The sequence below is a fragment of the Molothrus ater genome, chromosome 16 (assembly GCF_012460135.2).
Source record: "Molothrus ater isolate BHLD 08-10-18 breed brown headed cowbird chromosome 16, BPBGC_Mater_1.1, whole genome shotgun sequence".
Taxonomy (NCBI): domain Eukaryota; kingdom Metazoa; phylum Chordata; class Aves; order Passeriformes; family Icteridae; genus Molothrus; species Molothrus ater.
The window spans coordinates 11,098,344-11,124,931 of NC_050493.2; the positions used below are offsets into that span (position 1 = coordinate 11,098,344).

General features: G+C 43.8%; 1 protein-coding gene across 1 annotated transcript in view; it reads left to right on the forward strand.

Moving 5' to 3' along the window:
- The first annotated feature begins 8,143 nt into the window (after window positions 1-8,143).
- Window positions 8,144-26,588, forward strand: part of USP7 (ubiquitin specific peptidase 7) — a 69,966-nt gene continuing 51,521 nt past the window's right edge. The window contains exon 1 of the mRNA XM_036392357.2: window positions 8,144-8,643. Within this exon, the coding sequence (XP_036248250.1) occupies window positions 8,562-8,643 (82 nt within the window). The 5' untranslated portion in view covers window positions 8,144-8,561. The remainder of the gene's footprint in view (window positions 8,644-26,588) is intronic.

The window sequence follows — 26,588 nt, forward strand, 5'->3', positions numbered from 1 at the left end:
GTCAGTTCTCCTTCTTTGTTCTTGAAAGCCCAACTTCCCAAATTCCTCTGAATGTAAACTGCCACTGACAATAGGAAGAAGTACAATTATGTGATTCCACCAGCAAACAACTCCAGTTTCAGTTCCATTTCAGAATCCCAGTTAAATGAATTCCTCCTATTTTCAAGTCTTCAAATGCAATTGCCTGAAGGAGCTCTCCAGATGTTTATCTCTGTGCTCCAAGCCCTGCTCTCTCTATTACTCTAATTGGTATCTTCCTCCTCTCTGCAACATGCTGCAAAACCCAGGCATTGCTGGGGTGAGAAACTCCTCCTCAAAAAACACATCAGGAGCAGTTTTCTAGGAATTAGTGCTCAGTTCCTGCTCAAATGTCTGTAGCATCTACCTCTGAAAATTACCTTAAGGAGAGGTGGCAAAAAAAAAAATCATTTGTTTCTCTAAGCCTTTATGACAAAAGACTAAAGATACCATTTTTTATTCTGTCCTGGGTTTTTGGCTGCCTTGCACTTTGAGATCTCCAGCTTTGCTGGCTGGCAGATAGCATAGGAAAAACAGGAGGGTGACAGTGGCAATAAGGCTGATATCTGAACAATCAGAGGGCAGGGGGTTCTAATCAAACTACTTCTCCTACTGAACTCTAATTTTTAATAATAGGAGAACTTACTCTGGGTTAAATTCAGCAGTCACATCTTTATCAAAAGCCAAAAGGCTTTTACTTCATGAGTTTCTTGTAGGAATTATGAAGCTTCATAACTCTGATTAAAAAAAAAAAAAGGAAAATACTTTTGTTCATTTTACTGGGAATTTCTGACCTGAAATACAAACTTGAGACTCTGAAGGACACTGCATTGATTCTTGGATCTTCCTGCCCAGAGCTCCCTGCAGGATCAGGGCTCTCATTTCAAAGTGATAGAAAGAGAGTTCTGTCTTCTAGGACCTAGTTTTATTCACTTCAAAGCAAAAGGTGTGCCTTCCCAATCTTATCTTTTAAAAGTTTCTCTCTGTTACCAGTTTCACTTCTTCTATTTTACTCTCTCTAGGGTCTTTTCTCTGCCATTAAAAATGGATCAATTCAGCCAATGCTGTGACACTCATATGAAGTAAAAATGCCAGCTACAGATGTCACTTGCCTTGTTTATTTAGTCATTTTGTGAATGTATGTATATGTGAATGTATGTATAAGATTTTGTGAGGTTTGCTTGTGAAACAGTTTACAAGAATGATCTTCAATACTGGAATCTGATCCATCCATGCAGACTCCACTGACTTCACTGGGTCTGCAGGGGCTGATCAGATTGCAGGATCAGTTCCTACATTTGTACTGAACTCTGCCAGATTGTAAATAACACATTGGAAAAGAAATCAAATCTACCCCTCAGTGTACAACAGATTATTCTAATATGACAGATACAGACTGGATGTAGCCATGGCATCCCCTGGTTATGCTGTCCTTGGCCTGCACTGGTTTGTTAAAGGTGGGCATGAAGTGAAGAGCAGGGTGAAGAGGAAGCAGTCAGAGAGGAGGTCATCATTAATGTGGAGCCTTGACAGTAGGAAGGGATTTGTGAAGGCAGGTTTTTCTTCTGAGGAAGAATGCATAGGAAGAAGATAAGGAAATTGCTGGAGTTAGATGGCAGGGTGAGTCTCAGGCTGGTGCCTGGGCTGCCATCAGCTTCACAGTACACAAAAGGTAAACTCAGCACCCAGGTTGGGATGTGATGTGCAGTCAGGCAAAGGGAGATCATTTCAGGGAGAAGAAATGGCTCAAATTTTAAAACCTCAGATTTTTCAAGGTTTATTTTATATTATTTTTCATTTTAACATAGTAGTTTCCTTGATAATTTGTTTGCCTAGCAGTAGCTGGCAGAAAAAATTGCATTTTATTTAGCAGAGACAGTACCTGCCTATCTCAGTGTCCCTTTCCTGCAGTCAAAGCAGAGAAATACATTTGTGGACACACAGCTAATGCCCCTAGATGGCAAAGCCAACTTAAATGCGTGCTGTGGTCTTCTGGGTCAGCAGTTTGGTTCTTGGCAGAGCAGGTGTCACAGGTGTGACACAGGTGTGACAAAGACAAGAACTGAAGCACCATCTCTTAAGTCTCAGTGTGGTACCTTAACTGGAAAGTTCCTGTTCTTGTTGTGTTCAAGAACTCTCTGGCAAAATGCACAGAAATTCTTTGGTATTCTCAGTTGAATAGAAAAGTGGCCAAATGCCATTACAGGTGACCCTTGCTTTTAATGTCAAAAATCAGGAAAATAAGAAATTAAAATATTTTTAGCAGTAGAGTGATCAATTGCTATGCTAAATGAAGAATTTACCTCATTTTGATGCCACTACTCTGTTGGAGCAGGCGATACAGGGATGGACAGAACATACAAACCATTATTCTTTCTAAAAAGGCCACTAACTCACTTTAATATACACACAGCTCACATTCTGGACTGGTAAAGTACCTTCCATTCCCTTTTTACTTTGGATGTCTATTGCTGTAATACTTGACTTTATACTTTACAGTGTCCAATAAAATATGATGAGAAAAAAGAATCATTGGACTTTTCAAAGATGGTAAACAGAGACTGATCACCACCTACCAGCTTAGGTGTAAACATTCAAGTTTTCAGCAAAACAGTCCTGGTTTTATTGTGAGAATTAAAGTGTATCTGTTCTTTTTTTTAATAGTTATGACATTATATCTCTTGATTGCCTGTGAAAGCCATATAAAAATTTTGGCTTTGCAAAACTACTATGAAATATACTTTAAATAATATAAATCTTGAATTATGGTGTATTCAGTTGTAATGGGTTCACCACCTTTTATTACTAAGGAATAAGGATTTATATCTCTCCTTAAAATATGTTTGTGTGATCAAAGAGAAATCATCAAACCAAAGATCTCTGTATTGAGAACATCCCTGAAAATTATGTATTTTACCCTAGTTTTCTGAGGGAACAAGGCTTAAGTTATTGCACTGTCTTCCTGTCCATCAGTCTCAAAAAAACCACCAACCAGTAAAGGGGCAAAAAACTGAAGTGGGAAATACCTGCATACTTTGTGGAAATTGCTGGCACATTAAAGAACCATGGAATTATTGCAGCTTGGAGCAACTTTCAGAGGTCACTGAGTCCAGCCCTTGCTCAGAGAAAGACTGGGGTTATTCAGAGCCATTTACCACTGGAAAGAAAAGCCATAAAAGACTGAGGTTATTGCAGGATACTGAGTGTTACAAAACGTAGAAAATACATTTACAGGGCATGAAACTCCATCCATCCCACTACTTGTGGAACAAGTTGCTATCGCTAAATCCATACACTGCAGTCAAACAAATAACCTAGTTTTCCCTGCTCAATTTGAACCTTTAACAGCATTTTATGGCTTTTGCCTGTTGGCTTCCTGTCTCATGTGCTGCAGGAGGCTTGATTGTTCTTTCTCCACACTCAGCTTGAAGGTGTTTGCAAGAGCCACTGATCACCTGCGTCAGCTGGAAAGTCTCTGGTTTGCCATTCTGTTGATCTAGAGCATCTGGGAAAATGGATATGATTCTTTGGGTCCCTAAATAGAGGTTCCTTTCACTTTTTCCAAGTACAAAGCAACCCAGGCAGCAAAGGCAATGGGTTAAAGCAGTAGAACAATGGAATGGGGGACTTCTGGCCACCATGAGATAATTCAAACTACTTTTATCGCTGTGGCAGCAAGTGTCTGATTGTGATGTGTCTGATGTGAGATGGAGGAGAAAGACTATGAGAGACCAGAAGAGGCTGCCTGAGTGGGGCACACTCAGTGGCATGAGTGTGTCAGTGCCTGCTGGCACAGAGGCATGTCTGCATTAATGGATATTCATCCACACACATAGCAGAATAAGCTGCACAAGCAGCAACCCCAGTTCTGCTGGTTTAGTGAATCTGTATTAAGGGTGTGTGCTGGTGTAATTGCCTTTCTGTCATTAAATGGCTATACATCTTCTTAATTATAGACACAGCCACCTGCACACATCATGGAGCACCATCCGTGGTGCTGGAAATGAGCTCTGCACTGGCCAGGAGAGGCCATCTCTAGGCTGGAGCCAGGGCAGCAAAGGGAGCCAAGTGGGAAGCAAGGTTTCCTGCAGCAGGGAGGAAACAAGCTGGCAGAAACACGCCTGGTCTGCCAGATTCTGCCACGGGCCACAGGATGGGCTGAGCACCCTCCTCCTTTCCTCCAGTTTTCTGCAGTTCCCTCCCACGGTTTCCCAAGCTGTGGCCATCAGGCCCTGCTGAGGATGGGGCTACCCCAGAGCAGGACAGGATGAACCTCTCTGGCTCTGCCATGGTCAGGATCTCTCCTGGAGGGCAGAGGCACAGGGACACACGGGGCTCTCTCTGGGTCCTGAAGGCTCAGCCTGGTGCACAGACATGGCTTGTGAGTGTTTTAAAAATAAACAGCCCGACTTGAGTTTATTTTTACATTTCAGGGAGGTTGGGGAGCAGGTCAGCCTCACAAAACAAAGCCCATCTCTTCAATGGCATTTTAAAGACGCTAGCACCTCTAACTCCATCTCATTAGGATGAGTAATGTGGAGGGAATGTGGAGAGGCTGCAGCCAGCCCCAGCCCTCCTGACCTGGGCACACACGGGATCCCCTTTGCCTGCTGCCCCTGCCTGGATGGAGGAGATGAAATCCCCTTTGCCTGCTGCCCCATGGCCTGGATGGGGGAGATGAAACCCCCTTTGCCTGCTGCCCCATGCCTGGATGGGGGAGATGAAATCCCCTTTGCCTGCTGCCCCATGCCTGGATGGGGGAGATGAAACCCCCTTTGCCTGCTGCCCCATGGCCTGGATGGGGGAGATGAAATCCCCTTTGCCTGCTGCCCCATGCCTGGATGGGGGAGATGAAACCCCCTTTGCCTGCTGCCCCATGCCTGGATGGGGGAGATGAAACCCCCTTTGCCTGCTGCCCCTGGCCTGGACAGGGGAGATGAAATCCCCTTTGCCTGCTGCCCCATGGCCTGGATGGGGGAGATGAAACCCCCTTTGCCTGCTGCCCCATGGCCTGGATGGGGGAGATGAAATCCCGTGCTCAGGTGCAGCTTCACCAGATGCCCCAGTGCTCTGCAGGGCACCTGGCCAAGAGGGACAGTGCTGGGAGACAGGATAGAGGCCAAACTTTAGAGAAGATTCTGTTATGGGTGTAAGAAATGAAAGGAAGGAGTGCAAAATCAAGGACAAGAATGAAAGGAATGGATACCTAGACTCTAATCACAATATTCCTGCTAATAGTATTTAGTTTTTTTAAGTATCACTAACCCATGTCAGAGATTTGCCCAACTTTCCTGCACAAGGAATTTGCCATCAGAACTAGAGTGGACAGGAGTCACTGGAGGATGTGGTGTGCAGTGCAGAAACAGATTTGTAAGAAAACAGGAGGAATTTCTGGATCAGCTGGATGAGTAAGTGATTTGGAATCAGTGCTGGAATGGAGGCAGTGTGAAGTGCTGGCAGCAGTGACATAGTCAGGTGGTTGTACGAAGGTGACCATCCTTTCCTTCAAAGGACAGAGCCTTTGTGTCCTGTGCTGGAGAGCAGAAAATTTCAGGAGGGAGTGCTAAAGGGCCAGGAACATTCAGCAGACATATTATTCATGTATTTAGGATAAAGTGCTAGCATATGTTGAGATCTGGACTTCACCTTAGGCTCAACAGTTAATAAGATTTCTATTTCCTGCTTAGAAACAATCAAATCACACTGCTACAATCACTGGCTGATGAGGTATAAAATGACTTTTTAATTATTTCATAAATGCATTTAACATTACTATATGCTCAAAACTTATTCCCTCTTAAATATAAATACTTGAATCAATTCTTAATAGAATTTTGCTATTTTTGCACAATATAAATGACACATTTTCATATATCTTTTCAAAACATCTTAAGGTACTTTAGACCTTATTGTAGCTGGACTCTCAAAAGATAAAGTTGACTTAAATTAGGAATACAGAGTCAAGTGCTGGATTTTGATATTTTGCCTTCACAAACTGATGATGCATTGCTCTCACACACAGTTAATGGCAGGAAAATTCCTGCCTCTCTCTTCAATACTACATTTTATGCTTTTCCACAGTAAAGGATTTGTACAGATGAATTTTGCACAATTTTTACTCCCCTAAAACAGGAGGATTTTTGGAACATTATTTCAACAATTTTGGAAAATTATCTACCTTAGAATGAACAGAAGCTCAGAGAAGTATGTTTTTAAGGCTCATGTTAACATCAGCCTACAGTTAATTTTAGGGACTCATTCTTGCCCACAAGCCCAGTGTCCGTGGCTGAAAAATCAGATAATAACCTGTAGCCACCTTCCTGTTGTGACATACTTGTTCATCCTGTATTGGGGATCACTTGGAAGGGAGGATGGAGGGATGAGTTTAAACCTGTGTATGATTTAGGAGGTTGGAATGGAAGTAATTAGGAAAGAGTAATTCTTCTGAGAGGTAATTATAGGGAAAGCCTGGCAGTGGGGAATTCAAAGTTTAGGACATGAGACTAAAGATACGTGCATCAATCTCTGTCTGAACATCTGTCCTAATCTCCCTCTTTTGCTGAGACACTGTAAACCCAGATTTGGCAGATTTGTCATGTTTTTTGCCTGGATCAATACCAACAAATAACTTCCAGATCTGTAATTCACTTTCCTTTAAAAAGCTTTTGAAAATTCAGAGGAACAGGGAAAGTCAGAATATACTTTTTGAGAAGCAAACTATCAAATGAAGTGCTTGTAAAACCTGATCCTCCCACTACTATCCTCATCTTTGCTTATTTTTCCATTTCTAGACCTAGAATTTACTTCTTAAGGCAGGGTTTCACACACTACAGTTGGAAATTAATTTCCTCCCCTGCCCACCCCTCTAGACTCCTGTGCTGCTGAGAAGCCAGACATGTTGAATGTTCCCCTCAGAATGGTTTTGCTTCGCTCATTTTATAAACTAAAAAAAACCAAGTAATTTTAAAAAATTCATTTATCTACTTGCAGGCAGACCAGCACTGTCTGCTTAGGAACATTTTCAGTCCCTTCAGGAGTCCCAGTTGTGCATGTTCTGAGTCCTTCCCTTTGGAGCCTATCCTGTTGCCTGTTTCCCAGGAGCCTGAAGTAAACACTGGACTGTTTAATGGAACTCTGCACTTTCATCCTGAAATGAAGCTGCTTCCTTCATTGCTCTAACCGCAGCCTGGACCGAGCAGATATTATTGATCCACCCGCACCCCTGCTTTCTCCATCCATCCTGGGAAAACAGACAGGTCTCTTCCCTGGGAGCCACTACATCCTCCGGACAAGGCCCATGATAAAACAGCGGCATACAGGCGAGGAACAGTCTTGTTTACAGCAGATTTTTCCCTTCCCACACATGCCACAAACCCGTCCTTTACCCGCCGGCCCATGCCGCACAAGCACTGAGTGCCCGCGGGGGACGGGACGGGCCCACCCTGGCCAGAGCCCCCGGCCCGGCCAGCCCGGCTCCGGCTGCAGCCCCGGGCGGGGCAGGGTCCGCCATGAGCCCCGCACAGCCACACACCCACGGGCCCGGGCGCAAGAGGCAACCGAGCCCACGGGCCCCGCCGGAACCCCGCGGTCCGCGCGAGCCGGCCGGTGTCGGTGCGCGGCCGGTGCGGGGCTCCCTCCGCTCCCCGCCCGGCGAGCACGGGGCGCGACCCCCGCCAGCCAGAGCCGGGGCGAGCAGCGGGGTCTCAGCCCGGGCGCAGCGGCCGCGAAGGGCCCGGCGGGCAGCGCAGAGCGGCGGCCGCAGCGCTCCCCGCGCAGGTGGCGGCGGCGGCCCTGCGGGGAGGCCGCGGCGGCAGCGGCGCCCGGCCCCTGTCCCCGCCCCTCCGGCCTCCTGGGGCGGCGGCGGCGGCCGCGGCGCTTTCCCCTCCCTCTCTCGCTCGCTCCCTCCCTCCCCGGCTGCGGGCTGTTCCCCCTCATGCGGATGTGACATTTCACGGCGTTACCGCAGCCGCCATTTTGAGGCACAGAGCGCTGGCGGCGGCGGAGCGGCAGCAGCGCGCCGGGGCTCGGGCGACGGGGGCGGCCCGCGGGCCGGGAGCGGCGAGCCGGGCGTCGGCCAGCGGCGGTGCCGGGGCGCCGGGGGGGGCGGGAGGGCACGGCAGGGGCCCCGCGGCGCCTCCCCGACTTCGCAGCGCCGCGGACACCTCGCCGGGGGAAGGGGAAGCGCCGGGCGCCGCCGGGCCCTGACTCCGGGTCTCCCGTCCCCCCTCCCGGTCCCCTCCCCTCCGGCCCCCGGGGAAGCCGCCGCCCCCGGCCGGACCCTCCTCCCAGCCCCTTTTCCCCGACCGGGTGCCGCCGCCGAGATTGGGCGAATAGCGAGTAAATACGTGCGCGTCTCGCTGCCTCCGCCGGCGCCCCGCTCCCTACTCGCCGGAGCCCCGCCGCAGCCCCTCGAGCCGGGCGCTCAGTCCCGGCCGCTGCCGAGGCCCCGCCGCTCCTCCGCCCCTTCCCCTCCCGACACAGGCCCGCAGCCCCCCGCGGGAAAGGCCCAGCCCGCCGCCGCCGAGCCCCAGCCCCAGCCCGACATGAACCACCATCAGCAGCAGCAGCAGCACCAGAAGCCCGGGGAGCAGCAGCTGAGCGAGCCCGAGGACATGGAGATGGAAGGTAAAGCCGGCCAGGGCCCGCGCCCTCAACTCCGCGGAGAGTTTCCCCCTCGCTCCTCTGCCCCGCTCCCGGGGCTCCCCCACCGCCGCGTCCCCTCGGGGATCCTGGGCCGCTCTCCGCGGTAAACACGCTCTGCCCGGGCCGCTCCTGCTGGCGCCGGGGCGCGGGGAGCGCTGCTCGGCGGGGCTGCGGGGGGACGCCGGGGAAAGTTGCGGTGCGGGGCCAGGGGGAGACGGCCCGGGGGGCTCCGCAGGAATTCGCACCGCGGGAGGGGGAGGGCGCGGGGGAAGCGCCGCTACAAAAGGAGCCCCGCGGCCCCGGACCCTCGGAGCCTCCCGCCGGGCGTGGGGCGAGCCGGGGGGGGCACGGGGGTCCGGGCAAAGTAGTTGCCGTGATTCCGGGGCAGGGTTTTGCCTGGGGCGGGCGAAGGGGACGCGGCTGTCGCGGGGCTCCCCGGCGGGGCGGGCTGGGGGCTGCAGCCCTGCCCTGCCCGGCCGCTCATTGTATGCAGGCAGCTACGCTGCTCGCCATTTTTAATTAACCCTCCTCCGAGGGTTATTTACAGAACCCGCTGCCGGCCGGGCCTGCGCGGGTCGGCGGGCAGCGCTGGCCATGTGTAGCGCCTGCACAGCCCGCGGCCCGCATCCTGCACCGTCATGCAGTTGCGCTGGTTCCATAAAGGAGGCACTACGTTTGCATGTTCCCTACCCCCGTCCGGTGTAGTCTCCAGTGGTGCCTTTAGCGGGGCCTTTTTTTTATTTTTTTTCTTTCTCTTTTTTGCGTTGTGGTGTTGTTTTTGCACGCCCTCCCCTCCTCTGAACAACACCTTCCATCTGAATTCAACGCTGTAAAATTATTTTGGGCAAACGTACGGCGGGGTTTCGTTCCCAAAGGAAGGACGGCCACAGTGAGCTAGCTACTCGTACCGATTGACTTGGAGGTCAAAATCACCAAGTACCTAAATATCGTTTAGAACGCCTGGCTGCGAAGATGACAATTCTCATTCAGCCTGACATAAATACCCACTAGCACAGGATATTTTGCTTGAAAACGGGACAATCGACTTGGCACATGTACCTTTCTGGTAAATAATAACCACTGAAATTGGGAGGAGTGAAGGTGCTTCAGTGGAAGTTTGTCACAGTGACTGTGAGATTGCATGTCAATTTTAGAAGGTCATTACATAAAGCCTGACTTTTTAAAACATAGATGTCTATTTCATACAATAATGGCTAGAACTTATTTACTATCTAAGTTACTCTTAGGTTCTGTTTTAGTAAAATCTCCAGAGTGATGTTTCTATACAATGAGACAAATAAGTAAAAGGAGTTGATTGAAAATATACCTCTTATTTGTATGCATACAAGTATTAGTGTCTTGTGGGTTACAGTTTCCAGCAGATTGTTTGACAGTCATTAGTAATCTCTATTTTCTCAGTGTCCTTTTTAAGTCCTTTAGAATATTGACTGTATTTAGTGTGTTTATTTTGAATTTTGTGGGCTGGATGCTCTGCCAATCTGGACTCACTGTGACATGCTGGACATTTTATGCAGTTTAAGGATGTTCTGAACTTCTCTGGATTGCGCCCCCTCTGCCACTGGGAATACAGGAGTCCAAAATACATGCAGAAATCACTGATGGTTGTGAAAATCATGCTGAGGACCACTTCCATCGGAGGAAAGAGTCTCTGCACATGTCAACATAGTGACACTAAGAATACATCATTGTCTCAGAAATCTATTTGTAATCTATTAGAACACACAGGGCTGATTCCAACTGATATGACAAACTTGGTAATTTTTGAGACTTTACAGAACTGTCCATTTATATAAAAACAAAGCCAGAAAAGTTTAGCCTGTGGAGGTTTTTTCCCATACTTGATTTTTCTTAGAGAAACATGTTAATTTTACTGGAATGCAGAGATCAGCTTATTGCTAACTTTTAATAAAAGTTGACATCATGGGTATACATTAATTTAATGTGTAAAACAATATTTGTCATCTTAATATATGGGTGTTAGTGTTTTCTTTAGAGATGTTTTCAAGCAGTGAGGAAAATGCTTAATAACATGTAGTTAGCTTAATTTTAACATGCACAGAGCAGTATTGGATGCCATTCTTCAGTGAGTGATCACATTAGATTTAGGAGGCATGTGAAGAATGCACAGTGGAAAATTGCACATCTTGATTTGAAATTACTTGAAGGTTTGCTCAGTCTGTGTACAGCTACACTAGATGAACAATTTTTAAAGAGTGAAATAACAATTTTAGATGTAGTAATTGAAGTGTGGAATTAAACTCTTCAGGGTTGAATCAGATATGGTATTTTGAGTGTTTGCTCTCATGTCCCTATTTTTTTCCTCTCTCCTTTCCCTTATGACTAATTTACTTTTCCTTGATGACCTTATGGACACTCTGTGTAAGTGAAAGTACTACTGGACAGGGCTTTTGGACTTCCCAAGGGATGAGGACATTTGCTTTAGAAAGGAACCTTAATCTCTGCATGAGGGAGGAAAGTAGCAGTGCCAGCCACGGTAAGGGCCAGGTACACGCTCAGCAGCACCAGGGCATGGATGCAGCCTCAGCTGCCTGCAGTGCCGTGTGTCACCTGTCACCCCCCTGTGCATTTAGTCCTGTTACCGTGGGTGTCAGTAATCAGCTTTAGCCTTACTGGGCCTTGGCACTAGTCATATGTGGACAGGGAAACTTTAAATTTCAGAGCTCAGTAGGGGTTGTGCCCCTCTAGCTGAAGGCAGCTACTGCCAAAGCTGAGGGGACACTTGGACAGGCCACAGTGTTTGCTGCTTCTGGCTGTCCCCTCAGGTGACACAGCAGCTGCTGGGCTACTGCACCTCCCTGGGACTATTACAAACAGAAAGTGGGGGGTTAAGATGTAGTTCAGGTTGTTAATTGGGTTCACCTTGCAGTCCCATTTAGTGCTGTGTGAATGTGGTGGGGGCATTGGGGCAGGAAGGAACAAGACGGGAAGCTTGAGGTGGCACAGGTGGTGACAGTTACCTGGCCAAATTCTGTCACTGCTCCTGCATTCTGTGTGCACCACTCATTTATTTTCTGCTGCACAAGAGCATGTGATTCTGGCTGCCTTGGCTGCCTTTGGGCCGAAACAGAGTGGGAGTGTGCAGATGAGCCGTTGGTGCCTGGGTATTAGATAAATTAACAGTTTGGGGTGGTGATTAGTAAATTATCCTGTGGAAATTCTGAAGTTTTTTTGTATGCTAAATAAATTTAGTGGAAGAAATAAATAATAGTTTTTTCTGTACTGTAAGTAGGGTGTGTAGTTTGCTTTATCGTGCGAAGAATTAGTGCTGTAGCGTTGCTAGTGAGTTGCTCTATAAAGTGTAATTGAATCCAAGTCTGATACTTTATATATGCTTCCTCTGTAACATCTTTTCACAAATGCCTGAGCTTCAAAGAACTCTGCTTAATACAAATCTACAGTTACATGTTGCATAGAGTTCTTTCATGAAAAGTCATTTGCAGCTTAATAACTGTAAGTTTGCCTTGTTTATAATTTGAATCTGGTTTTTTGTAGGTTCAGCCTCTGCCCATAGTTCCATAGGTACGTGTGTTTCTCATTAGGGAAGTTTCTTTCCTAAAGTAGCCAGTGCAGGCTTAGCTACACAGTGTCACAGGCAGGGAACATACAGTGACTGGTTGTTCAGGTTGCATTGTTGTGTTCTGTCCTTGTGTCAGCTCTGCAGCCTCTCAGGCAATGCCATCTTTTGAGTTTCCCCTTAGTTTGGGCAATTTAAAATTGAGACTTGAATTGCAGATGAAATAATGCAGCATTTGTACAAAAAAAAAACCCGGGAAAAACCCAACATGTCTGTGTGTATGTGAAAAGTTTAAAATCACACTATTTTGCTGTTTCCATGCAGCTGAAAGTTTGTGCTCCTTGTTCATTCCTGTTTTGCTCATTACTGACAGAATTTGCTAGATTTCAGTCCCACTGTGGAATACTGGTCTCAAATACTTAACTTATTTTTGCCTGACTTCTGAATGCTTGCTTCCCTCTCATATTTTGTCCTCGTTAGTATTCTCAATTCCTGGCAATTTAATGTCATTTGCATACATAATCCAGTGTTCACTTCTTTTCTGCTTGCTTCTATGCCTTCCTCCTGAAGACCTGTATCCCTCTTTTTCCCTGTGTTCCTTTGCTGTCTTCTATGTTGCCTTTAGCCAGGTGGTAATAAAATGAGGCTGTGTATTTGAGAGGAGAAAATGCAGACTAATTTCATTATACAGCTGTAGGTATCTGCTTGTTTATGTGTTCTTCCTGCCCCTTCCCCTCTCCAGCATTTTCCATGAAAGAGATGATGGTCAAGCAAGGAAGTATAAAAATGCTGATGCAGTGGACAACGAGCAAAATTAGGTTAATTCTGGGGTTATACCTAGAGCAGAGAACCAGGCCTGGCCTCTTACTTGCAATAATGATCATGTTTGGTAGCTCTGGAAACAGCTTGCTTGGCCTTAGGAGAAGATGTGCATTGATCATTCTCAAGTAGCCACTTCATGCCAACCAGGAGAACAGCCTTGGTGGCTTCTGGAGAGTGCAGGCTACGTCTGGAGTTCCTTCTGTGCATCCTCCATAAATCTCCACTGTGGATTCTCAGTAAGTTGTCAGATTTAGTAAATTCTCTGGGAAGAAGTGGAAATAGTGGAATAGTGGAAAATGTGTGCAAGCTCCAGAGGGAAGTGCAGATCCCACACTCCTCAGGATGAGCTGTGTATCTCAGACTTCCTTACAGCACTCCAGTTGTTCATGCTGTGGACTGAATTCAGAAGTGGTGAAAACTGCTCCCTGTTGTTCCTAGGGAGTTAAACAAAGTAAAGTAGCAAGCTGTCAAGTTGTGTGAGGAGGAGCAATAACAGCCCAAGCTACTTTAAAAAAGCAGGTGAAGATAGTTGTTTAAAACTAACTGAATCAGTTTCATTGCTGCAAAGTAATTTATCACAAGAAAATCTAAACAGTGCATCCAGCTTGTAGCAGTTAAACCAGTTTAGCCAGTACATCTTGCATGACATCATCTGATATTTGGGGTAAGGGTGAAAATGAACTGGTTTAAAGCTTGTGAAGCATCCAATTCTTCTTGAATGATAATAAATTTAAAATAGGGCATTGTTTGCTTTAGTTTGTGCTTTGAGGTGGCTCAGATCAGTTGCTTTAGTTTGACTTTGTATCTTGGGGCTGTAGGGCTCAGGGCTGTTGATTGTGAGGGAGTAAAATACTGGGTGGCTTCCAATACAAGTTATTAGTAATCCATAGCAAGTATGCTTTTCCCCCTGAAATACATATGTGTATTAATATATTCAAAATCTGCTGCATACTGATTTGACATTACCAGCAACAAGATTAACAGTTCTTAAAAAGTGTTCTGACAAATAGAAGGGGGGCTGGAGATGGGCTATCTTATTTGTCAAGTTATTAAATATATAGTGTTGTTTTCTGAAACATTTCCATTGGTCATTCTAATTGCTGCAGTGGTTATAGCATTTTAATTTCATATAGTAGCAAAATGAGTGAAAGTGCACCTAATCAGTGGCAATGGCTGTAGCACAATCTGTGCATACTGTTGCAGGCTTAAACTGCAACATTTTAACATTTCTGCTAATCCATTTATTTTTCATCTTGCCTTGCTGATTGTAGTAAAACTATTTCTATAAGTTTAGAAACATTGAATAGGGTTTACGTGACTTTCTGGCAAAATGAAGAATGGTCAGCTTGGAAATAGTGTCCTATTCTGACTTTGATTTGCCTAGATTCTCTAGAAGGCTGAGATTTTCTCCACTAGAAATAATTAGGCTTCTGGAAATTAGTAGATGGATTTTGAAAATACTGTGCTAACTATTTCCAGTTTGGGGAAGACACTGTTACTGTAGTGTCTAAGAGTCTTGGGTATTTTCTTCAGAACTAAAAAATACATTTGAAAACTGTTTTATATTGGACTTGATATAATCTAGAATATCACCATTTGATTGCCCAGTGTAACAGCATGGCCATATTTGTTAGGCAAAATCTATTAAAAATATGGAGATTAAGTGATAAATTTTGAGAAAATTTAAATTCCATGCTGTAATCAATACAGCATAGCTCAGTTAGTGTTTTTAGCTGCTGTTTGGCAGCTGTTTGAAACATGACCAAAATAAGTCATTCCTGACCCATATAATAGTGAGGATTTAAACAAAACCATCATGCTCTGTAGCATCAAATGTCTTAGGAGAACAGGATGTTCACTGTCTGCAAACCTGAGTTCTCCCTGACTGCAGCTGTAAAGTGAGCTCCAGAGCGATGCCACTCAGAGAAGGTGTGCCAGGAGCATCCTACTTAACTTGGGGAAGGAAAAACACTGTTCCCTCAGCCTGTTCTTGCATATGTGCTGCTGTGTGGGTCTAGACAGTCCTTCCAGGTCCTCTGCAGCAGAACCAGCCCCTCAGCTGGCACTCCAAAGCATACTGCAAGCCAGAGGAAGATGATGTGGATAGTGAGCTGGGATGTTGTATGAGGACAAAGTTCAAAATAGAATTTTTTTTTAGCAGTACTGCAGTATTTTGAGCTGAGGAGAGGTGATGAGTTTTTTTAATATACTCACATCTCTTTGATATGAAACATAAAATTGCTGGGAAACAGAACCTGGAGCTTTATATGTTGTGTGTTAAGTGATTTAATGCATTCCAGTAGAACATGATTTAAATGCAGAAATCTGTGAAAATTATTAAGGTCACTTTTCATAATTTCCCTTTTCCTAGTGTAAATAGCAAAGGGTGTGTAGGAGTATCATTGGTGTTCACTGAGCTCTAATCTTGATCATCTGATGATTTCACAGGTTCAATGTAAGGATGTTTTTAAGAATATGGCATCTCCAGCTGTGCATGTGTGTTTTGGTAAAGGTCTAAGGACAGTTCTGGTTTAGGGTTCTAATTGTGATGTTACTCTAATACAACAATTGGATTAATTTCTGCCACGTTTAAAACAAGGAATGGTTGTGTATTCCCACAACAGAGATTTTCCTCCTTGTGCATTTCAGTGAGTTTTCTGATATTCCTGATATTGTTCAGCAGAACTTTGGAGATTTTGATTAAATGTGAGAGTACATTAAAACTTGGTGAGGGTTTTAAACTCCAAATACAGCTTAGGAGGTTAATTTTCTTTCTGATAAATAGATCAGACATTAGTGGTGTAAATTGGTTTCATAAAATGCCTAGACAGTGAATTAAAAATGTACAGATGTTACATCTCTCTTTAGTAGATAAGGTAATAAATTATATTATTTATTTTAATATATAACATTTAAGAAGGGAGAAATTACATTTTTAAGTAGAGAAACAGACTTCTCAATATATAGCCAACCCATTGTTGTGGGAGGAAGCCACCCTGTCCAGGCACTGGGGCAGCTGTGCCACCCCCTCTTGCTGCTGCTGTGTGCAGCTGAGCCCTCATCCCTCAGCGAGGAGGAGGAGGAGGAGGACTTTTGGGGAGGTGCTTTGAACTTGCCCATGTTCTGCTGTTCTCCCACCGTGCTGGACATGGTTGTGGCAGTGACAGAGGCTGGTTTACCAGCAATGTTGTGTTCCAGTGTGCAGGGATTGGGGTCTAAAGGTGCCCCCCCCTGTGCCTGGCATCTTTGTTTCCTTTCATTGCTGTTTTGCCCATCAGCTGGGATAAGGGACCATTATAAATTCAGTCCTACCAGGCTGCCTCAGCCCCCTGTATGGCTGTGCTCTTCAGCAGTATGCTGGTTTGGACTGTAACCTGTTGCATTTTTTAGTCTTGACAGTCTCTGCTGGAAAAGAATGAAGAGATTAAGAAATGTTTGGGGAGTGAACATTTATTTTTTATTATTTCTTTCCTTCCCCTCCCATCTAAAAATGCATATTATCTTAGTCAAGGTGGAATTCTGAATCCTGGTACAGGGCCAGGTACAGGTGATTTCTGCTTCATTGGTTTTTTCAAGACCAGAGATCACTTCATTTGGAGTTGGGGCAGAACTTGGATTCTCCCTTCCTGCTCACAAATCCAGACAGTTCCCTTGATGCAGCTGCCTCTTTGCTGCCTCTTTGCTCTTTGTGAAATGTGTCTCAGTTACTTATCACCAGATATTTCTGGTAACTGCAATCAGGTAACAATTTTTTAGGCACAAGTTTTCCTTCAGACCATATCTTAATTTTTCCAGTTAGATAAATGATTAATTTGCTTCTTAATTCAGCTTCAGATGGAGCTGACTGGACACTCACATGCTGCTGTGTGGGGATACATGGTTCAGGTCCTAAGACAGTGTCAGGTGTACTTGTTGTAAAAGGAAATTTGCATAAGCAGAGTTTGTGTGAACCTTTTATTGTTCATTAAATCAAGCTAAGGATTAGTTAGATTTCCTTCTCCCTTGGCAATAGCAAGGAACTGACCTCTTCTAAAGAATTTTTCACCTGGTTAGTGTTAGTTGCTTAATAATATCAAGGGGTGAACCTAATTCTAGAGGACAGGAGAAACTATTAGAAGTTGAACACAGAGATAACTCGAATGTGTCTGTATATGGTAGGAGTGAAATAGTGGGTCACAAGGCACATGCAAACCCTCCCTGCTAATAGCAATTAGAGTGGTGGTGTTTCAGTTTTCATCTGCTTTCCTCTCCTTCTCATTCTTCCTGTGTGGCTTTCACCTCCTCTATTTCAGTCTGACTGCTACAAATACTTCTTGCACTCTGCATCAAAAAACCAGTCCCCTTGAAAACGAATATAACACTTTGTAGTATTTCTGTCATTCCACAAAGGTAACCATAAGCTTAAGTGTTTGGTTTTTTCTTTTTTTTTTCCTTCTTCTTCCTAAAAGTGTCCTTATGGCTGAGGATTTAAAAATAAGCAACAGTAAAATCAACCATAAATCTGCCAGAACTAAAAACTGACTTATTTCTTTAAAAGTAGTTAGTTCTGAAAGCTTAACCACAGAATTTTATAATTGTTTTTTTCCTTCAAATATACTGCTTCAGTTCCATGTTGATTTTAAAGTATTTCCTTATCCTCAGCAGATTTGTCTTGTTTTTTCAACTTACTTTGTTCATCAGGCTTATGCTTTGACCTAATGCTGTGCCCTGGAGTGTATTACCCAAAGCAGGAGAGAGGGTGGTGTGGGAAGGATGTGATCCTGACTGGAAAGGATTCTTGTGGCTTCCTCTGAAGGAGGGAAAGCTGTGCAGCTCCTTTGCTTATCAGCAGAGCTCTGCTGGGGAAACCCTCTTGATTTTGATAATAGCACAGATTAATGGGAAAGTAATTAGAAAGTTTCACAAGAATGGATCTCGTTGTTGATGAGCCATGGCTGCTGTGTCCCCTGTGCTGAGATCAGGACTCAGAGCCAGGAGCTCTCCAGTCCCTGCAGCTGAGCAGGAGCTGAGCTGGCTCTGGGGCACGTTGGAGGTGGGACTGTGGCATTGCCACTGCAGAAGGGTGTGTGTAACCTCAGCATCTGTCTTCAGGCTTTTCAACTCGGGATAAAACCATTCAGCTTTATTGGTCAGTGACCTCTCTTGCTGGATTAAGAAAACATTCCAACTAATTCTAAAAGACCTTTGAGCATCCTGCAGTTACAATGAACTGAGTGCAGTGAGAGCCCATGCCTCAAGTGGTTCCCTCAGTATGTTTATCTGTTTGTTGTCTTTCAGTTCATACATACCCCAGCAGTGTTTGTGTAAATCTGTATTTCAACTAATAATTAAGATGAATAAAAATTTAGATACTTTATGCCACATTTGAGGAACAAAACTCAGGTCAATTCCAAGAGTAGTATGTGATTGCTTGAAGTGAAGCTTACTCAAGATCTGAACATGAGCCATGGGAGCCTTACTTATCCAAATGTGTAAACACGTGATTTTGCTGCTGAAGTTGTACCAGTAGCACTGAATTCAACACAGACTGCATCTTGAAGGCCCATTTTGTTCAAGATTATTATTATTATTATTATTATTATTATTATTATTATTATTATTATTATTATTATTATTATTATTATTATTATTATTATTATTGTCACCTGGCTTTTATTTAAATTAGTCCAGCAGAAGCCCACTTAGCAGGTGTGTGTGCTCGACCTCTGTGGAGCCAGAGGCACCAAACATCTCCCCCATCCAAGGAGTCTCTTGGCTGGTGCAGTGTCAGGTGGCTGTGCAGCAGTCCAGCTGAGAATAATGCCTGCAAGAAAGAGGATCTTAACCCAAAATTGAGCACCCAAAAGCTGCACAGAAGGTCCTTGATTTTGGTCTGGGCACCAGACTTGATGATATCAGATGACTTCTACATGCTGCTGAGAGCCAGGGGAAGAGTTGTGTCTAATTCACTTCAGTGTTGCTGCAGAGAAGAGGTTGTCTTCTAGAGCAGGGTTTTTGACTCTGTGCTTCCCTTTTGCCTCCTTGCTCATAATGAGTTGAATGAAGAGATCTGAATTTAAAATAACTTCCTTATTTTGTGTTTATTTTTAACCTAGCTCAGTTCACTGGTCTGCTTTATTGTTTGGCCCCACAGACAAGTGGGTCAACTGTACTGAGGAGGCAGGAGGATGAGAAGCCATTAATGGCTTCTAGAATTTGTTTTTAAAACATACCCAAGACCCTTTATTAGACACCTGGGCCTGTCTCCCCCCAAAAATGCATTGCAGGGCTGTAGCAAAGTTCCAAAGGTATAAAATCCAAGTTTACAGAGCTCTTGGTGCAGACACATGGTTTTACCATTATAAAAATTGAATGTTGTTCAGATGCAAACCACTTCTGGGGATGAAGTTGTTCCTCTTACAGGTCTGCTTCTGCATGTCTTCATTTCGTTTACTTATTTTTTTCTTTTCTTCCCACAAGGGTATTCCTTGTGCCTTAGTATAGTTTCTTGCATTTTCCAGCTTGGAGATACATCAGAAGGGTCTTCAGTTTTTTCACCTGTATAAAGTACTTTACTATTTTCTGATTCAAGTACACATTAAAAAGTCAAACAGTTACCCAATTAATATTATAAATTTAAATAATAATTTAAATTAAATAATGACCTAAATGTATTTGTGAGGGTTTTAGTCTCCTGTCCAAGTTGTCCTTTTGTGTGGAATGAAAATTTTCAGCTTGCATTCAGACCTGTATTTGGTGTTTACTGCAGCTGTTTGATCAGCCAAGGTTTCTGGCCAGTGTAATGGTACTAATTTAAACAGGAGACACTGATTTCTGGAAGATGGTTGGATAATAAAGGTTTTTAGCAGGTGTGTTAGAAGCAGAGAGTTTCAGAGTTAACCTGCTTCCTGATCTGGAAAGTTTGCAGAAGAAGATGCGTGAAATTTCTGTCATTTTGAATTCAGCTTAAAGTGTGCCTATTGCTATTAGCATCACATTCACAGGTTAGACCTAAGAGGGTAAAAGTGGCTTAGAAGTGATGAGCTTAATGCTAGACAGGGTCTAGTTAGCATAGCTGGAGCAAAATGTTGGCAGAGATTACCTGGGCTAATGCTAATTTTTGATCTCTCGTTTTTAATATACCTTGAAATGCACATTAACCACCTCAGATGCATAGTTTATTAAATCAAAGGATGGGTGTACAATAGAAGTATTTAAAATTTTGGCAGCATACAGTTTTGTAAATAGATATCTGTGTTTTCTGGAGTAAGAATTTTTTTAGGTAAGTGGAGTTGTTGAGCAATTATGGTTGATTTCTACCCTAAATATGGACTGCTACCTTCTGTGAGAAGCTAGTTAAACCCTTGGTATTGGAAGGCCCACTGCTGGTAGTGGGTTGATTTCTACATCTTGCTCAGAGATTTGGGGGGTGGTTATTCATTTGATAACTTGTTTCTGCAGAGGGGATGCACTGCAGCCCAGAGCAGTCTCGTTCCTGACAGCACTCCCTTCCTGGGGAGCCATGTTCCAGCTGGGGACCCCTTGGGATGACAGGACACTGCTCTGTGCCCCTGTGCTTCCCAGGGCAGGGTGCACCAAAGGTACTGGAAGGGCTGCCTTGGCAGGAGAAGCTTTGAAAATGTGTAACTGCTTCCAAAAGAAAAGCTGTGCCCACCTCCTGCTCCAGCTCAGGAGGACACCTGGAGAAGGGGGCAGCTGGGAAGAGCTGCCTTGTTCTTGGCTGCAGCCTTGTCCAGGTGCTCCTTGGGCCTGAGCAGAGGAGAGGCTGCAGGGGTACCTGCTCCTCTTTCCTGCTGCCACAGAGAAAGAAGATGGTGTGTTAGCTGCCTGCCAGGCAGGGAGTGCTGCCAGCACTCAGCTCACATGGAATTTTTAGTGGTATATGTTCACATCAGAAGTTCAGCTTATATTCATAAGATAGCTGAAGATAGCTGTATACTTGGCTGTGTTGAGTGGCCTTGAATTTTCTGGGAGCTGGAATGCTTTCCTCACCACACTGTTTTTCTTTCCCATGTTGATTCACTCACCAAGATCTGTAACTGTAAGTCCTGTAGTGGTTAAATGTATGCAGCTGCCTCCTTGATCTGCAGGGAAATTTCTACTGTCTCTGTAATCTTCAGCAGTAGCAAAACCTATTTTAAGATCCTGTTTTAATGGTAGTCCAGCACCTGAATATACCTGAATAATTTGATTTATGGCCTCCCCAGATTGCTTAATCACTTTCTGTGTTGTAAGATTTGGGAGAAAATACAAATTGCTGTAGACATGCCACTTGTAGTGGTGAGAAATACCTTCTCCTTTCCACAGACTTCTACCAGCTCTTTGAGATGTGTTCTTTCAAGCAATGATAAATACAAGGATTGGAGTTAAGTTGTTGGAGCTATATTGAAGTGCATGTTACCATTTTAAAGAGTTTATGGAGCACCAGTGAGATAGCAGGAGCCAGCAGTGGCAGGAGCAGCTGTTATGTGCACATCATGTACCTGCCATCCCTGTGCATCATGGACCTGCTCATCCTCTGTATTTCTGAACAAAAGTCAAAAACTGAAAACCCTTAATGCCCTAGAACTCCTGCTTTTCTTTCTGTTTCCCCCTGAAGATAAAGCATCATGAAGGTTTTGGACCTGTGTAAGCACAGATTCTGATTGTTGGATATTGAGAAACTGTATTGCTGGCACTTGGATTGCTGATCCTGTTCAAAATCTGGCCAGATCAAGTACATTAGTGTATGAAATAAAATGTAGGGTCATTTCTTTGATCTCAGATAAAATATTTATGTAAATCAAGTATTACAAATTCTATAAATAATACCAATACTGCTGTTTCTGATTTAGTCCTCACAGAACAGAAAGTGTGAAAGCTGTATCTTGTTGAGCCAATCTGATTGCATAGTTGTTAAAAATGATAACAAAAATCTCATAGAAACTCTGCAAGTCCAGCAGACTTTTTTCCTAAAAAAAAAGTCATAATTGTCCCTGGAAGAGCAGTTGTAACATGCAGTTAATGCAGTGCAGGCAGTGCTGCTGTGTAGCAGGAGTTTGTCACCTCAGCTGCAGGGGAGTGCCAGGATTCTCATGGAGTGCTTGGGACCAGTGTCTTACTTTGTCTGCATGTGTGCAAATGATGCATTTTTGGTAGATGTGGAATAATCCTTCCTCTTCCCCAGTAGCTGGAGCTCAGCATTCAGGTGGGAGTTCCCTGTACAGCTCAGCAGGGTGAGTTCAGAGCAGTGCCTGAGAAGGAAGCTTGCAGGGATTGGGAGTGTGCTCAGACTTCAGGGCTGCTGGATTGTATTTAGGCAGAGGGAATAAGCACTATTGGCACTGAAATCCTTACATTTGTAGCCTTTCTGTTTGCTTGAGAAATTCGTTGAGTTGATTGCTAATAGGATTTGTAGAAAATAATGAAAATACTCTTCCCTCCAATTGCAACCCCAAATTTGGCTGTGAACACTTGCATGTGTTAGGTATGATGGCAATAGCAAAAGTTAAAACCAGATACCTCTAAGTTAATTGAAAAGTGTTTATCTTTGTTCTGGGGACATTTATTCTGTGTTAGTACTTTGAAGTAAATATTTTAATTTTCAAAGAAGAGAGAGTGGCATTTGCAGTGTTTTGAACACTGAAGAGCACCTTTTTATCTTGCATTGTGCAGCCCAGCCATAGTGGATGTGGTATTTCCCTGTGTGTGCAGCCTGGTCCTTGGGCTGCATTTCCTCTCTCCTGCAATTCAGCTGCAAGTGGCTTAAATCCCAGGGCCCTGCCTTGAGAAGATGGGGAGATCCTACAGCTTGACAGAAGTTTTCTGATAAAATCCCAGGGATCTCTAGCATCCCACAGATTATCATCTAGATGTTTAGTGAAATACCTTGTTTACCCAGATTGTCCAAGTCAAAGTGAGCCAGAGATGTACTCACACTGTCCCCTTGTCTGTGTTTCTTTTTGGTCTTGTGGAGTTTCTTTGATCTTAAAGCTTGTTGAAAATGCATTAATAATAAAACATCCACTGGGACATTAAATTACCTGAGCTTGGCCATATGAATGAACAGTGTATGTTTATTTTAACATTTTTATGGTCAAAGGTTGTAATGGGGGGGAAAAGGTACATCTGCTAGGTAAAAATCTAGACAATTGTGTTGTGTCTGATGGGGTTTGTGAACAAGCTTAAACAGGTAAAGACTCTCCTGTTACATGTGCACAGATAAATTTCCTGTTGTGTAGCTTTGCTGTTTGAAGTGTGCCAGTGTTGTGTTACCACCCAGATAAACCCAGCACTGCCACTTGTAGCCACCTGGCTGCTGTAGGTAAAATAACTCAATATTCTTTGAAAAGGTTGGTTTGGTTCCTTTGCTGGTCTGAGAGCTGTGTCCCAGAGAGCAGCTTCTCCCCCCTGATAACCTCCAGCAAAATAACCACTAAAGTAACCATTCTCTTTTCAGTCCCTGTCAATTTTAAAATAGGAGAAGATAAAATAGTCTTTTATATCTCTTCTTATTCTTTATTGCAAAGGCACAGTGTGTCTCTTCCTTTCTTTCAGAGAAAAAGTTTCCCCCTCCGGAAGGGATAACAGTTGCAGTTAAATTATTACTGTCTCAGTAATTCTTAAATCCTGCTCTAATTCTGATTTTGACCAGTAACATCTGGAGCTTATTTGAGGTTTGGGTCAGACCTGACTGCAGTGGCATTTAAATTGGAGCTCTCTGCTTCAGTTCAGTTAGTTTATTGAATAAAAAAATTAGTCACTTTTCAGTGGAAAAACTTGCAAATAATGCACATTAATTGCAGATACTTTTTTTTGTATGTAATTCTGTTTCTTCAGCATGATCTCTTAAATCAAGTCCTCTCTTCTTCTGAAAGAGGAACATCCTTATGGCTTCTTAATTGAATTTTTTTGGTGAAAAAGGTCTGGAGATAAGGAAGTGCCAGGAATTACATACTAGACAGTTTGTGGTGTACCTCTGTGTTTGGGTTTATTTTTCTCTTCTCCCCTGTGATCCACTGCCATGCATTATCCCATGCTTACCTCCCTTCAAGGAAAACTATTAGCAGTTTTAAAGTCGTGGAAAAGTAGTCCAGGAAAATGAGGGGCAATGAGGATCCAGTACCGGGGAAGACTGACCAATAAAATCTACTTTTGTATGCTCCAAAGGTACACTCCAAATAGTGAGAGCATTTGTGGGGTGAGAGTCGTGGCAGGAAATGTGAATGGAGCAGAAGAAGTGTGAGTAGTGAGGGTTTCCATCCCAGCTGTGTGTGAGGTTGTAGTGGCTGATGATGACACACACCACAAAACACTGCATTATTAAGAGAGAAAAATACAGCATGTGGAGTAAACTTGAGGGACTTTGTGTTGTCCTGAGACAAAGGAAGAATCATTCATCATCAACAGAATAAGGAATTTGAGATACAGCTTAGTTCAGTGATGGTGTTTATACCAGCTTCTAGCCAGAGGCAAAGCAGGAAGGCAGTAATTAATTTTGGAAGTCCTCAAAGTTTGCTTCAGATGAGTGACACCAGCAGTGGAGTGAAAATAGAAGTAGTTGGGAAGATTTGCCAGGAAGAATAGGGTATTGAGATTGGGAATGTGTTTCTGGAAACAAAGTGTAAGAAAGATGTAATTCACTGAGTGACACGCAGTAGCCAACTCTCCTAAAATGTGTTTTCAAGTCTGTTTTGTTGCCTTTATATTCTAAGAATAGTTGACCAGAAAGCTATTGAAATACTGTCTGAGGATTTGGCTCATGAAACAAAAAATGAATGTAATATGTAGTAAGAAAGTAAATATGCAACAAACATGTGAACAGTGAAATACAATTTCCTCTTCAGAATGTATTTCTGATGAAAAATGTGCTAATTATAATTGCTGCCACATGTGAAGTAACTCGGTTTTCCAAAGAAAAAGGAGAATTTTGACCAACTTGTTTTGTGTCCCTTTACAAGGGAAAAGTAATTAGAGTGATTATTTGGGATGGTGACACATCAGGACATTACTGTGAGCACTGAAATATCCAAGAGCCACACCATATGCAATAAACTCTGTCAGAAGCATCATTATCCCTCCACTCCTGCCATTTAGTAGCTCGTTAAAATGAAATAAAAATAAAATTACATAGGTGTGAGGTCTTCCTTCTTGAAGGCATCTCTCAAATTTCTGTTTCTGAAATAGTTGTTTGCATAAACCATGTAGTTTTGAAGTTTGCAGCTGCAGATGTTACTGTATGAGGTACAGGGTTCAAAAAGCTCTGTCTGTGATGAGGTTCTAAAAAATTGCTGGTTTAGAGGTGCTCCAGTGTATATCAGTAGGTTTTTCTTTTTCTTATTTGTATTACAAGTTGCTCAGGTTTGGAGATGTGAATTTGGCTGTTCACAGCTCATGTGCCTGTGCCGTACACAGCAGTTTCTTTGCCTCGTGGATTTCAGTGTGTTTGTGTTAGGATTTGGAAAAGCAAGTTAGCCTCAAAATCTGTATATGGCTGGGTCTGTGTGCTGTTTTCTCTAGAATACAGAGTATTACTTCATTCCTGATTGTGATTGCTTAACTAATAGGCCTGGGGAAGCAGGGACTTGGTTCTGAGGTCCCATGGCAGCCTGTTTGGCACCAGAACAGCTGGTTGGCTATTTAACACTGAATAGTTAAACAGGAAAAGCTTTCTCAGTCACTTAAAAGTTTCCTTTTGTTTTCAGTAAGAAAAGAATGCGACTTAAAATTGCTGACAAAGAAAAAGTGATAAAATTGTCAGTGGAGTGCTTAACTGAGGATTATAAAGTTCCTGTTCTGCATTCTTTTAAGAATTCCATGGTAAATAGTGGAGACTGACACCCGAGATTCCATACAAAACAGTTTTTCAGCTGTGTTATTTCTTTGAAGAAAGTTGTTCTCCATGTAGGCAATACTAAATAATTAACACTGTTTAGTGCTAATTTTGGTGTCTGCTAACATTTAGATGTTTTCAGTACAGTAACTTTCATCTTCAAAGCAGTGAAGTGAAGCTGATCTTCAGAACATTTTACAACAATAATCAGCTCTTTCTTAGAGCCTAAGTAATAATTTTCTTCCATTAACACTTGGGGGTAGAAAGGTTGCTGTCAGAATGGAAAGGGAAAATAAAGGTTAAATCTTAGTTAAAATGAACGCTGAAGAAAGTGTAAACTGCTTTGGGATTTAATGGTTCTGTGTTAAAGACTGAGGAAAACTCTTGAATCAGTGCTCTGTTAAGGCTTCTAAAATTATTTTAATGATTGCTAGTGTTCATGCTACTAAGTAGAAGAAAGCAGCCACCTGGCAGATAATTCAGTAGATTAAGGCTGGCCAGAAATTTAATAGTTGAGGTTTCTTGGGAGTGTCTAGACCCCAAAAATCTTCATGGAGACTCCAGTCAAAACAGGGACACTGTTGGAGGGAAGGGGATTTCCAAATGGGAGCAGAATGGGGTAAAGCACCCCACAGTCTCTGCTCCCTGGGGCACTGAGTCTCTGCTCCCTGCCTTTTCGTGTTCAAGGCAGGGACATCACCAAATCTCCCATCCCAGCTGGGCACCCCTTCCATGCAC